This window comes from Mesoplodon densirostris, chromosome 7 (genome assembly GCF_025265405.1).
Source record: "Mesoplodon densirostris isolate mMesDen1 chromosome 7, mMesDen1 primary haplotype, whole genome shotgun sequence".
Taxonomy (NCBI): Eukaryota; Metazoa; Chordata; class Mammalia; order Artiodactyla; family Ziphiidae; genus Mesoplodon; species Mesoplodon densirostris.
This window is the reverse complement of record NC_082667.1, coordinates 118,052,100-118,066,658: the sequence shown is the minus strand read 5'-3', so window position 1 is coordinate 118,066,658 and position 14,559 is coordinate 118,052,100. Positions and strand designations below refer to the sequence as shown.

At 42.2% G+C, this 14,559-nt stretch overlaps 1 protein-coding gene across 5 annotated transcripts in view; it reads right to left on the bottom strand.

Annotated features, from left to right (window-relative positions):
• Positions 1-14,559, bottom strand: part of FAM118B (family with sequence similarity 118 member B) — a 56,441-nt gene that overhangs the window by 25,103 nt on the left and 16,779 nt on the right. For 4 of the 5 annotated variants that reach the window (XM_060103116.1, XM_060103115.1, XM_060103119.1 and 1 more), the window contains one exon: positions 643-735. In XM_060103116.1, the coding sequence (XP_059959099.1) occupies positions 643-728 (86 nt within the window). In that variant the 5' untranslated portion in view covers positions 729-735. Of the gene's footprint in view, positions 1-642; positions 736-1,386; positions 1,414-14,559 lie in introns of those variants that run through there. The other variant, XM_060103117.1, reaches the window with a different exon arrangement.

The window sequence follows — 14,559 nt, the reverse complement described above, 5'->3', positions numbered from 1 at the left end:
AATTTAAATTGATAGGTTCAAAGAAAACAAAGCAAACCAAAAAAAAAAAAAAAAAAAAAGAATGATACAATCTTTAATAACCTGGAGGAAAAAATGGACAAGGAAAGAAACATAATGATAACACATTAGGCTCAGCTATGAATACTATTTATACAGTCATACAATATAAATATTAAACCAAAAATTGTGATATAAAACACACTAGGAGGCTGTGAGGAGAGTCTATGGTGTGTGGGGTTGGGGAGGGCAGCTGGGGATGGATGAGGGGAGGATTCAGGACAGCAAGCCTAATCCTTACCTTCCATCATTAGAAACAGGTAAAACCCAAAACTAAGAAACAGCAGTACACACACAGTATTAAAAATCTGGATGTAAATATTAGAAGAAACAGACAAAGTTGAAAGCGATCACCTCTGAGGAGGAGGAGAGGCACCATGAGCCTTAAAGAACTGACTTTTAAAATTATATACATTTCTGACCTTGATAAAAAATAGAAATTAAATGCAAAATAAAAATATTTTTTATATGAAGGTCAATATTAATTAGTGACGCCAACTGGGATGTAGGGTAAGTTCGTTGTTTTTCATTATCTACCGTCAGTGGTGATTTCCTCTGTTCCTCGGATCCCCTTCCCTTGTTTACCTGGGCTTTTTGGAGGGAGGTGCGCCATCACTGAAGAACTCCCAGATCTTGTCTATATCCGAGGACGAGCTCCCTGTAGAAGCCATCCAGTTTCTAAAAGAGATTAAACACCACAGACCACAATTAGATGTGTAAAGTATATCATCCAAAATAGCACATGCATTAAACAGTTTTAATAAGCTCTACATCCTAAAAAGTGTTCTAGAGGTATAACCGGCTTAACGGAAATTCATTAATTAATGTGTTCCAAATTTAAGGAATTAAATTCATCCAAAGGAAAGTAACCTCAAAATTATGACTTTGGAGCTCTATATTGTTATCCAAAGTATACAGATATATATAAGTTCTGAAGGCTTCCCCTCCCCCTCCAAAACCAAACAAAACCAACATCAACTCATGTCAATTGTTGGCCATCACTTTGTGGAGCCTAAGAAGTACCTGCTATTCTCCCATGAGACAGGCTTGGGGAAGATTTTGAGGATAAAAATAACCCACGAGGATTTCCCTGGTGGCACAGCGGTTAAGAATCCGCCTGCCAATGCAGGGGACAGGGGTTCGATCCTGGCCCAGGAAGATCCCACATGCAGCGGAGCAACTAAGCCCGTGAGCCACAACTACTGAGCCTGCGCTCTAGAGCCCACAAGCCACAACTACTGAGCCCGCGTGCCACAACTACTGAAGCCCATGCACCTAGAGCCCATGCTCCGCAACAAGAGAAGCCACCGCAATGAGAAGTTCACATACCACAGCAAAGAGTAGATCCCACTCTCCGCAACTAGAGAAAACCTGTGCGCAGCAACGAAGAACCAAAGCAGCCAAAAATAAATAAATAAATAAAAAGATTTAAAATTAACCCACGCGTAAGTGTGTTAATTCCCCCAATTATCCTTTATTATCACCTAAAGAAATCACTGGCTCAAGAATAGAATAATCAAAACTAATTTGCTGATTGTTGAACATCCCTTGTTGCTGGACAATTGTGTCCTCACGGGCAGCGAGGCATGACTCTCCAGCTAAACAAAGACTGGGTTCTGAGACACTGTGAAGAATGGGAAAGGTATTACCAAGCAATTATATTCAGGTGATAACTAGACAAAGTGAAAGAATTATTGTGGATTAGAATAAGATCAATAAAGAGAAGTTTTAACTGCTCAAAAGTTTACTAAACTTGCTAAATATAAGGGCTGTTAATTCTAAAATAGCAATACTTTAAATATTGCCCCCCCCCCAATAAACAGAAGACAATACATATTACCAGAGTTTTGGACTGTTTTTTAAAATTTATATTTATTTATTTATTGTTGGCTGTGTTGGGTCTTCACTGCTGCGTGTGGGCTTTCTCTAGTTGTGGTGAGCGGGGGCTACTCTTCATTGCTGTGCGTGTACTTCTCATTGCGCTGGCTTCTCCTGTTGCGAAGCACGGGCTCTAGGCGCGCGGGCTTCAGTAGTTGTGGCACGTGGGCTCAGTAATTGTGGCTCACGGGCTCTAGAGCACAGGCTCAGTAGCTGTGGCGCATGGGCTTAGTTGCTCCGCGGCAGGTGGGATCTTCCTGGACCAGGGCTCAAACCCACGTCCCCTGCATTGGCAGGCAGATTCTTAACCACTGCACCACCAGGGTAGTCCCTGGATGTTTTATTACCTTATATTGTCAGTACTTAGAAACCAAATTACTAATAATTACTTGAAGCTTGCTGTTTTATCAGAAAGCTGTTTTCTTTCTTAAGACATTTTTAAAAGTTTGCTGAATTCGTTTTTCTGGTAAAGAGAAGGCTAATTTCCTCAACTCATATTCCATCACACATACTGGAATTCTTCTTTGGTATCATAATCACTTGGAAAATAGGGATCACAAAATCCTAACAGTGAGTGAGGAAGTAGACCACCTTTCCAGTCAAATCTTTGGTTCTATTGGTGAGAAAGCTGGGGCTCAGAGAAGACAGACGAACTACTTAACTCAATAAACCTTGCCTTAGCTTCATAATCAACTGAGATGCTTGTTAAAAGTATATGTTCTTAAAGATAAAGTCTATTAGTTAATTTAAAAGACAGTATATGTTCCCAGGCTCTAGTCCTAAATTACTGAACGAGAATCTCCACAATCTTCAGGGGATTCTTATGATGAGACAAACAGGGAACACCTAAATGAAATGCAAACAATTTCCCAACAATCCAACGTTTTGCTAGATAAAGGATGCACACCACATGCCACACTCCCTTCTTTTACATGTACACATCACTTATTACAGTCTCACAGCTTCCCAGTTGCCAATACCAAGAGTTAGGAGTTAACTGCCATTCAAATATTTCCATGAGGTTTTTATTTCTCTGAAGTCTACCTATGCTCTAGACTGGAGAAGCCGCGGCAGGAGTGGGAATTTCTACCACATATGCGACAACCCAGCAGTTTGGGGATGTTTTTTAAAAGAACACAATGAACAGTGTATATGCTTACGCTCTTTCCTTAAATACGGCTCTATAAACCCATCTGCAATCTGGACAAACTACACTCATGTAAAAAACACTGTGTCTTGAGAAAGATGAAAGTAAAACATAGAGGAAAGTTAAGTTAATGTTCATTAAGTTTTGAAGATGGACATTTTCATAATCCAATGTTTAATTCGGCTACTAAACCAGAGTTTTAACTCTTATACAGTGCTTACCACGTGCCAAGCACTATTTACAAATATCAACTCATGTTATCCCCATAACCTTATGAAGTACTATTACTGCCCATTTTAGTGATGAGAAAACTGAGGCACAGAAAGGCTGGGTACCATAATTCAAGCCAAGGCGGTCTGCCTTCCAAGTTCATGCTCTTAATCGCACTAGAACAACCTAAAAACATTCTCCAAGTATTAGCTTCTCAGCTTTTTTCCCCCCGTTTTTAATTTACAGTCCAAAACTATCAAAAAACGGAGCTCCCACACTCTAGAAAGCAGATTTACTTGAAATAATTCTGATGCTTCGTAGCGGCTACATGATTAGGTGCTTTGTTGACGCAATCACGGCAGTTGGCTAAATCCAGGAGCTGAATGAAGCCATTTTTTTCTGGTGATAAGCACGACTTGTCACGTACCTCCCACCACCAACAACCTACCAGAGCCCTAGATCGGTCCTATCATTTTCTCCTGGAAAGTATGCAAGGTCATTCTGCTGGATGCTCTTTTCTGACAGATTGTCAATTCTTAGTGTCAACACCTGAATACTAAGCTTTTTATTTTTTTCTTTACAGAGCCAACTGTTATGAAGGTCCATTCCATCTACATAATTTAAGAGAATTAAATATGGCCGACAACTCTTGACAAGTTGTTACTGGAATGTTCTCGGTCCTCTTAGGAACTCAGCGAGAAGTAATTCAGTATGCCCACATTAAATCTGACCATACATTCATTCTGTTTTCTAACAGGATAACATCTTTTCTTCAGTCTAAAAGATGCCTCATATGATACAATCTTACATGTATACCTCAGTGACATCTAAGCATAAACCATATCTTATTCCTTTTAGAGTGTTATTTCAGGAAAAAAAATCTATCTTACCCCATTGTTTACTCTAAACAATCTGCAGGTACTGCTAAAGAGGTTCTAAGCTAATTGCGAAAATCTTGCACAGAATTCCTAATATGCAGCAACTAGTTCACACATTAATTTCTTTATGTGATCACTATTTGAGTTTTCATTTTAGTGGGACTTAGCAGAGGTGGAAAAAAGCTTTTCTGACACAAGAAAACAAAGGCAATTACCTGTGCCAGTGTCTTCATTACCCCAATTACTGCTAAGCCACTGAGAAATCCTTTAAGGCCAACAGAGTTCAGCAAAATAAAAGTTAGATGTTCGGTAAATGCCAAAACAAGTAACCTCATTAACAAACTTTTTAAGGCCTAAGTCTTCATATCAGATAGGATACTTCTACTTTGAAATCTGTCAGCTTGGCAAGAAATAGAATGCTTGGGCTTCCCTGGTGGCGCAGTGGTTGAGAGTCCGCCTGCCGATGCAGGGGACACGGGTTTGTGTCCCAGTCCAGGAAGATCCCACATGCCGCGGAGCGGCTGGGCCCGTGAGCCATGGCCGCTGAGCCTGTGCGTCCGGAGCCTGTGCTCCACAACGGGAGAGGCCACAGCAGTGAGAGGCCCACGCACCAAAAAAAAAAAAAAAAAAAAAGAAATAGAATGCTTATATCTGGTGGGTGAAAAAGGGAAAAATCAAGGCAAGTTTTCTAGGAAAAATCCATTAAGAAACATGGAAAAGATAAGAGAAAAAGGATTGGTTATATGAATGAAATTAAGATTGTATAAACTAGCAGTTGTAGATTTGAAAACATGAAAGAATTCCAGCTCCTCCTTTCACAGCATCTTGGTGCTAGCAAAGATGGCAAAATCTGGCTGCTTTCTTCATGGAGGGATGAGAGTGGGCTCTCCCAGCCCGCTCTCCTCATGCTGATCCGGGGGTCTCCCTGTGCTTCCAGTGTGTGGTCTTCAGCCCAAACAAACCACTGACATGCCAGAAGGAACACAGAATAATACACTTTCAGATATGGGTGGATGGAATAAAAAGGAAAAAAGTTCTAATGATGGCATTTTTTACCTGGAAATAAAAGATCTACAAATGGCTAGCTTGCAAAGATGGTACATTTCTTGTTTTAAAAGATCAGTTGTATTTACAGCAAGCTTTCCCCTCTTCCATTAAAAATAAAAATAAAATAAAACAGTGACTGAAATAGAGACTGGCTTATTTCTCTATCATAAACATAGCAAAGGGTTAACTTTGTTTTTTAAGGGAAAAGACAGTCATCCTCCAATTTGGAAGAAACCAAGCCCCTCTGATTGTGGCTTTTGGACTAACTTCAACAAATCTGTTTTTTTTAGCAACTATGGGAGAGGAAAGAAGGAAAAGATAGCCAGTGTAAGGTACTACAAAAGAGCACCCGACAAGCTTGTTGACAATTTAACAAATTAACTAAAATAGTTTACTAAGGCAGTTGATGAATTCAGTTCTATAATGTAGATTGCAGCCTATACTATTTGTTTTGTATAAAACAAAATTTCCAATTTCTTCCTTCTCATTCATACAAAGAAATGGAACTGATATATAAGAACTGTATCTAGGGGCTTCCCTGGTGGCACAGTGGTTGAGAATCTGCCTGCCAACGCAGGGCACACGGGTTCGAGCCCTGGTCTGGGAAGATCCCACATGCTGCAGAGCAACTAGGCCCGTGAGCCACAACTACTGAGCCTGCGCGTCTGGAGCTTGTGCTCCGCAACAAGAGAGGCCGCGACAGTGAGAGGCCCCCACTCGCTGCAACTAGAGAAAGCCCACGCACAGAAACGAAGACCCAACACAGCAAAAATAAATAAATTAAAAAAAAAAAAAAGAACTGTATCTAGCTGTGTCAGGATGCGATCCCTCTGATGTACCTCAGTCTTGAAGTCTTTCCTCTACCTCTGGTTAACCTAGTTTGCTCCTACTTTTGTCCCTAAATTGTATGTGCCTGACAGCCTCTACCTTCTGTCAGATAAGATCTGTATCACACTCATGTCCTGAAAATTTGCTTTAATACAGTCACTGATAAAATGCCAGATTGATACCACTTATTCTTGGGATTTCACCAGCAAACAATGACCTACCAATGAAAAATGTGAGAATGAACTCATAAGATATAGGGTTTCTGGAAAGACTTTAAGGATTGAGACGTATAATCACAAATTCCAGAAAGCCTTTTATCTCAAGTCCCAAAATAAACTACACTGGTATCCAGGCTCAAGAGCTCAGATGTTGTTTATATCATTTATTTTCAATTATAAAACCAAAGTAACACAGCATGTACAGGGAACAAAATTGTTTCAAGAAGGAGTAATGGAACATCCAAATTAAAATCTGATTTGAATTAGAAGTTGGTGATGGAAGTTGATGATTTTACCACGCAAAGAATGATAACTAATAAATTCCTCCTTTGTCACTGCTTTCCCTCCTGTGAAGCTTCTGAGAAGCTTGTATCTGAGACGGTATATCCTGAAAACAATGACACATGTTGCTAAGGAAGGAGACTTTAAAAATATTTAATAAAAATATTTTCCATGGGGACTTCCCTGGTGGCGCAGTGGTTAAGAATCTTCCTGCCAATGCAGGGGACACGGGTTTGAGCCCTGGTCTGGGAAGATCCCACATGCTGCAGAGCAACTAAGCCCGTGCGCCACAACTACTGAGCCTGCGAGCCACAGCTACTGAGCCCGCGTGCTACAACTACTGAAGCCCACACGCCTAGAGCCTGTGCTCTGCAACACGACAAGCCACTGCAATGAGAAGCCCGTGCACGGCAACGAAGAGTAGCCCGCGCACCGCAATGAAGAGTAGCCCCCGCTCACCGCAACTAGAGAAAGCCTGTGCGTAGCAACGCAGCCAAAAATACATTAATAAAATAAATTTATATATAAAAAAAGAAATATGGTCTTTATTAAAAAAATATATTTTCCATGTATCAAGTAGTACGATCATACAAACAATTTCATCACAAGTGACCTAGGCAATTCATTAAAAATAAGATTAAATAAATCTTCAAGGGTAAGATTTTACATTCTAGCCAGTCCTTGAAAACTAAAGTCCCCTATTAAGACAGTGTGAATTATGAATGGCTGGACCCTCAACTGCTTGCTTCTCATGCCACCAAGAGGACACACAATATGCCACATACAGACGTAGGTTCCTTCAAGTCCGGGCGAGCTCAGGCCATGTCACCATTATAGAGGATTTCTCTACAAGCTGAAATTTGACAAGCTGTAAAGAAGGGAAGACTTTCCTGTCATAATAAAAATTAAAATGTTTAGTAAGAGTATCCCACCTAGTTTCCACTCCTTTTTACTTTCTTGAGGATTTCTGACTTAAACAGCACTGAGTTTGAAAAAAATTTTTTCAAGTTGCATTTTGACATGGAGCTTGGCAAATGTCAAGTGTAGCTGAATGTTAATAGTGATTAAGTGAACTGTCAACACCGGGTGAGACATCTCAGAAGTCCATTGTGGCCATGTAATCCAAAACCCGTTCACAGTTAAACCAAGGACAGAATATAGGAAAGATACACAAAATAGACCTGTCTTTGCACAGTATCTTAAACTGACATAACGGATAAAAAAGAACTGAATAGACACCCATCTTGGGTTCTTAATTATGTTTAAAACTCAATTATCAAAATACCCAGTAAAGAGGGATTTCGCAAAAAGCTTGCTGTGAGTGCGTTCAATCTTTTCATTCTGTCATTCAACAGAGATTAAATGTCTATGAAGTGCTCGCTCCTGAACTTCCCACTCAGGATGGCAATGGAACTGGAGGTCTACAGCGGTCATGGCATTTCCTTTTAAAGAAAAAGACGGCAGACCATTACCTTTTGGGGTGATGCTTATGCAGTCCTAACTAAAGGAAGGAGAGAAAAGGCCTTGCAAATTTTTCTAGGGCCCGTCTAACTCAGTTATATTAACCTGTACCATTTTCCTTTTTCACTACGAGATGAATGTAGAATGTTTTGTTTCAGAAAGTCAAAGACGTGTGCTTCTCAGCATTTTCTTTAGTGATCATACCTCAGCTTTAACCTCATGGGAAACTAAACTCAAAACAATAAACAGCAATTTCGCAGAGAGGACTCAAGTATGAAACAACCATGACAAATTGGGAAAGGAATCAGTAAGAAAGAAGTTTAAGAAACCATGAAAGGACACTCTGAAAAATAAAATTCAGAAACATGGGAAAAGATCAGTTATGGGCAAGTACGGCAGAACACCTCCTTGGATAAACGAAGCCTGGTTCTTTATAAAGAATACTGTACGTGCAAAACAAAGATGATACTGAATATACACACCAACACAATACACTTGATATGCATGCAACTCTGGCAGTATTCTACTACATTAGTATTGATCAGGACTGGAACTGAGCAGAACCTGCACCCCAACCCCGCCCAAGTACAAACGCCCCTCCATGTCTCCTGCCTCTTGTCTGTAGAGAAGTTGAAGTCTCCCAGGCCTCCCTGAGTCACAAAGGAGCAGGCTCAAGCAGCTAATGATTAAGACAGTAGAGTTACAGACTCAGTGTCTGATGCATGTTCCTGAGTTGTTTTGCAGATACCGTAATTGCCACCAGAGGGAAAAGGCTGACTGCATGATGACCAGACTGCAGTTGTGATAAACCACTCCATCTTGAGCAGTACGGAATCTATGGCTAGCACAGTGCGAAGAACTGACCTTAAGAGAATGGGATTAACACTACTGGTGAAAATAATCCGTATCTTTGTGGGTATCAAAATAATTGTAGCTTGTTCTGCCCCTGTATGGAAACGGGCAACTACAACTGTGAGCAAAGAGCTGCTACAGACCCACGTCAACATCTTCTACTCTAAGAATACGACACCCTACGTCAGCAGGAAGAAGTTACAGAAGACAGACCTTTGCCCATGATCCCACAGAAATGCAATGATGTTCTGACAAGTGGGCATTTGTAAGCAGCTTTTAGCAGGAAAGAGCTCTCTGCAGGAGGCCTCTTTGCCTTGTCACTAACCTTAAACCAGCCCCCAGCGCCCCCCGCTCCCCCCCACCCCAGCTCAGCTCATCTCCGGCCTTAGTACACCTTTCAGATCTTTTGACCACGTGATACCTTGCCTAATCCTAGTCTGTTGGTTCTTTCCATAGATCAAAGGAGTAGAAATGAAGAAAAAGTAACAGATAACCAGATCTCTTCCCCAGCTTCCCCTTCAGTAATCTGGCGAACAAACTGTGAACACGATAGCATCTAAAGAAAAATCAAGGGAATTCCCTGGCAGTCCAGTGGTTAGGACTTGGCGCTTTCACCATCGTGGCCCGGGTTCAATCCCTGGTGGGGAATAAGGTTCCCACACGCTGCACAGCTGGGCAGAGGGGCGGGGAGGGATCATCACAAGACATCAGCACGCCTGCACACAGTGGGATGTCGATGACTGTGACCCCCTACGTGAATGACTGACTGAGATTACTTCCCCCTTTCCCTTTAAAAACTTTCACAGCCAATCAGAACCTTTGGAGATGGTTTTGGGGGGACACTGAGTCCACCATCTCTGCAGATTGCAGGCATTCTATAATTAAAAGCAACTTTCCCTTCTACCAACATTTCTCTCCGGGTATTGATTTGTGAGCGGCCAGCAGCCAGACCTGATTTGGTACCAGGACCTTATGAAAGTACTGTGCCTGATTTAGGTCGCAAACTTAAGAAACACATGGAAAATCTCACTGAGTCAAAGAACAGAAAATATAGATCACCAAATGAAAATGTTAAAAAAGGATTTGGAGCAACTGAGCTTGAAAGAAATAAGGGAGGTGACCAAACCTACTCTTACAGGGCAGTTTCTCCCAGATTCGGCCCAATCTTCACCCCCATCATGGCCCCTCTTGGAGATAAGTGCATTTGGCACCTTTGCCATTCTTTGTTGTAAAACAAAGCCTTTGGCTTTTAACCTGAGATCTCTAAATTGGAAAGGTAAATTTTCAGCTTTTACTAAATGCTAGGTCATATGAGCTTGTGATCTAACATCAGTTTCTCATTCACAGAAAAAGAGATTTTTTGCTTGTTTGTTCAGCTGCCCTTTGAAATGAATTTAAGAAACTTTTGTGTTAACTTTGGAATTACCTAAATCAAGTTAAGACATGGGTCGGGGTATTTATAGATTAACACCTGCAGAGCATTCACAGAATGAAAATTCTTTCCCTAATTTATTCACTTATTTTGGCTTATGAACTTTTGAATTTGACTGAGAAACCTGTTCCTAAAAGGCTGAGGAACTCCTTCCCTCCCTCTAGACCTGCTGGCTTCTTTACTGTTCCTCAAACAGGCTTGGCCTTGGGGCCTTTCTTTGTATGATTGTTCCTTCTGCTGGATTTTCACACACACACCCCGCCCCCCGCAATCCGCACAAGTTTCCAATCCTTTGCTCAAGTCAGACCTTCTCAATGATGCTACCCGGACCACAGTATCTGAAGCTGCAGGCTCCTCACTCACTGCATCAACTGCTCTACTTTTAATTTCATAGCACATACCACCCTCAGTATACTAGTTATATTTATTAGTAGTAGAATAAAGATATTAATTACGCTTATTATTTGCCATCTGCCTCCTCCCACTGGAATATAAACTCCTCAAAGGTAGGGATCTTTGTTTAGCTCACAATGTAGCCCAAGATGCTAAACGGTGCCTGGCACAGAGTAGGCATGCAAATACTTACTGAATGAAGTAATTGAAATGTAAGATGTTGCTCATGATCAGAATTACAAGAAGGAAATTTATTGTGCAACAGAGAATGCATTTCTAATTAAAAGAAACACCCTGTGACTGCTTTTAATGCAACTAGGACCATAAAAGGCCATTTCCTTTTAAAATGGAACAAATGGGAAAACACAAATTCCTGTGAAAATTGCGTGCACAGTAAATCAACATTCAGGCTATCACTTTTCAGATACACCAACAGTCACAACAGGGAGTGAAGGTAATCTGATTCCAGCAGGCAAAAGAAGGATTTCAGTCTTAAAAGGTTTTTTTTTTTAGATGTTGGGGGTAGGAGTTTATTGATTTATTTTTTGCTGTGTTGGGTCTTCGTTTCTGTGCGAGGGCTTTCTCTAGTTGTGGCAAGTGGGGGCCACTGTTCATTGCGGTGTGCGGGCCTCTCACTGTCGCGGCATCTCTTGTTGCAGAGCACAGGCTCCAGACGCGCAGGCTCAGTAGTTGTGGCTCACGGGCCCAGTTGCTCCGCGGCACGTGGGATCCTCCCAGTCCAGGGCTCGAACCCGTGTCGCCTGCATTAGCAGGCAGATTCTCAACCACTGCGCCACCAGGGAAGCCCCCAGACTTAAAAGTTTTAAGACTATCCTCTGACACTAAATGAAAAATTTTAGACGTAAATCATTTTATTTTTATAACTCAAGTTTCTGATATCTAAGATGTAAACTGATGTAGATTCCTAACTCAGGAACTCTTTCTGGCAAACAACTCAAAGACCTTAGTATTTAGGCTAAGAAATCAGTTTCTTTTCTTTAATATATTAAATCTATCCTAAGTGTTTTACAACTAGAGAAGAAGAAGGTCTTTTGTAGCAGCAAAAGGGATTTCAAAACACAAATTGGATTAAGTCATGGTTTAAAATCACTCAAAGGCTTCTCTGGGTTTAATAATACAGAACTCCTCATCCTGCCTGCAAGACCTGCCCTGGCCTGGCCTGGCCTCTCCAGTCCTCTTGACAACATCCCTTCCAGCCCTCTGCCTCACCCACACAGAACACATCACACACCTTCCCGGCTCACAGTGTTTGCTTAGAGCGCTATACTCTGCCAGTGAAACAGGAGGGAAGGGGGCAGGACACAACCTTTGAAAGAATAACACAGCCTAAGGACATGACATAAACTGATTTAAACCAAATGGGTCCAAGATGGCGGACAAGTCAACTTCCACTAGACCTTGAGCCTCAGTATACACTCACTATAACACATCAGCAAGCTAAATGACACACCCACAGGGGCCATGACAGTTCCAAGACCCACCTTAACGATCAAAAACTGGGCAGTGGCCCCATTCCTGGAAATCCCCGCCCCTTCCCGAAATAGCTGGAACACTCCTCCCACTCATTAGCCTATGAAATTACCCACCCCTATAAAAAGTGACAACCCCCATATCCTGGTGCCTTTCTCACCTTCTGGATGGCCCACACCCTGTGGAGTGTGTTTCTCTCTAAATAAATCTACTTCTTACCTATTGCTTTATCTCTCACTGAATTCTTTCAGCAATGAGACATCAAGAACCTGAGCTTCATTAAGTCCTGAGACCAGGTGTGTGATCTCAGTTGGAAGACCGTGGGTTTTGGCTGTGTTCGAGTCCCGGCCACGTGGGTTCAAGTCCCAATCTGGGTTTTGGCCAGGTTGGAGTCCTGGCATGTGGGTTCAAGTCCCAAGCTGAGGTGCAGAGTTTCAACTGGCAACCATGGAGGGACAGTGATAAGGTAAGAAAATGTTGAGAGTTACATCTTGGTCCTAAAGAGGCCTCTGGGATGCAGCAAGCCAGGCATACTAGGGAAGATGTTCTGCCAACGTCTGCTCCTTTTTGACTGGCGGGTCAACCCTGTATACTTATGCACATCCAACAGCAGGTCCAGGACAGAACTGTTAATCTCTGTCCTCTTCTCCTTGACTCTGAGGTTTTTCTCCTACATTCTTGCATTCTTGTTCATTCCTGCTCTATTTCTTCCTTCCTTCCTCCCTCCCTCCCTCTCCCCCTGCCTTTCTTTCTTCTGTTAACCCCAGGAAACCTATGTGACCACAAAGGTGTACTTTTTATTGCTCTAACTCCCCTCCCTCTGACCCTTACAAATGCTGACCCTTTATTCCCAACTTACAGCTAGACCAACTCCAATACTGTTACGGACGTCTTCTGTGCCACTTCTTTGTGACCCCCTGGTTGGGAGACTACCTTGGAAGCGATATCATCTAAAATCGTAAGTGCAAGTATTGACTAAATTGCTTGGTGGATTTTGACTTAAGGGTGGAATTTTGATAGAGATAGAGACGTCACCTCAAGCTTGTCTGAAATGGGTCAGGCTGCATCAATCCCAACCAATACCCCTCTGGGCCATATATTCTGGGATTGGGAATATTTGGACAACAGAAATTAAAAGGAAAGAACTTAGTAGGTTATGTAATCAGGTTTGGCCACCATATGAGTTAGGAAATTTAAAATGGAGTGAAATTTTCATGGCTTTGTATCTAGGCAATGGAACCCAAAAGGAATTTAAGGAGTGTATAGTTCGGGAGGGATAACTCCAGGAGGACACAGAGGATAATTTAACTGGCTCACCCTACAGGGCTGTGGATCCCAAATGAACGTGGATCCCTCCTCCCCCGAGATACAGGCCCTTTTGGCTATGCATTTCATAGCCTAGTCTCCCCCAGACATCAGGCACAAAATTCAGAAAACAACTGCTGGTCTTCAGACTTCAATGAATGACTTGTTCTAATTGGCTTATTTGGTTTTCAGTAATAAGGATATGGCCCAAAAGGCTGAATGCTCCCAGAGAAATATGCAAAAGGCCCAAATGATTGCAGTGGCTTTGTTCGTTCAGAGATCACTAAAGGGGAAGCCGGCTTTTCTGGACCAATCTGGCCTTGGCAGACCACAAGGTCCACGGGTACCCATACAAGGCCAATGTACCATGTGTGCACAAAAGGGGCACGGGAGGGAGGATTGTGATCAATGTGCCCATTGCAAACAGCCAGGGCATTGGAAGAGGGAATGCCCCAGATGCCAGAGAGCAACAGGGGCCCCTCGGCCATTGATGGTTTTGCAATCAGAAGACTAAAGGGGCACAAGGCCAAAACTGGCTCTGCCTAGAGATACCATCTATGTAACTAATGTAGGGCCTCCGGTGGTCATCGATGTGGCAGGGCACTTGACAGAATTTCTTATCGACACTGGTACAACCTTCTCAGTCTTAACCCAAAGGATTGGAAACCTTAGCAATCATAAGGAATACGTAATGGGGTTGTCAGGGAAGAGACAAGGGCACACTTTCCTGGAACGCCTTTTGTGCAAGATCAATGGCCAGCTGTTTTTACATTCCTTTCTGTTTGTGCCTGACTGTCTCATCCCTTTAATAGGAAGAGATTTATGAACTACGTTAGGGGCCACTCTGTTTCTCGAGGGGCAAGGGAACCACCCTCATCACCAAATGGTTCTAACACAAAGCAAAAAGGAACAGATAAAACCTGAAGCTAAAATAGAAGCCTTAGGAGACCCTGGAATATGGAATATTGAGGTTCCGGGCTTGGCCAAAGATATCCAGCTGGTGATTATTAAGTAAAAAGGGTTATATAGTGTCTAAATATAAGGTACAAATTTCTTAAACCTAGGGAAGATCCTCAAAAA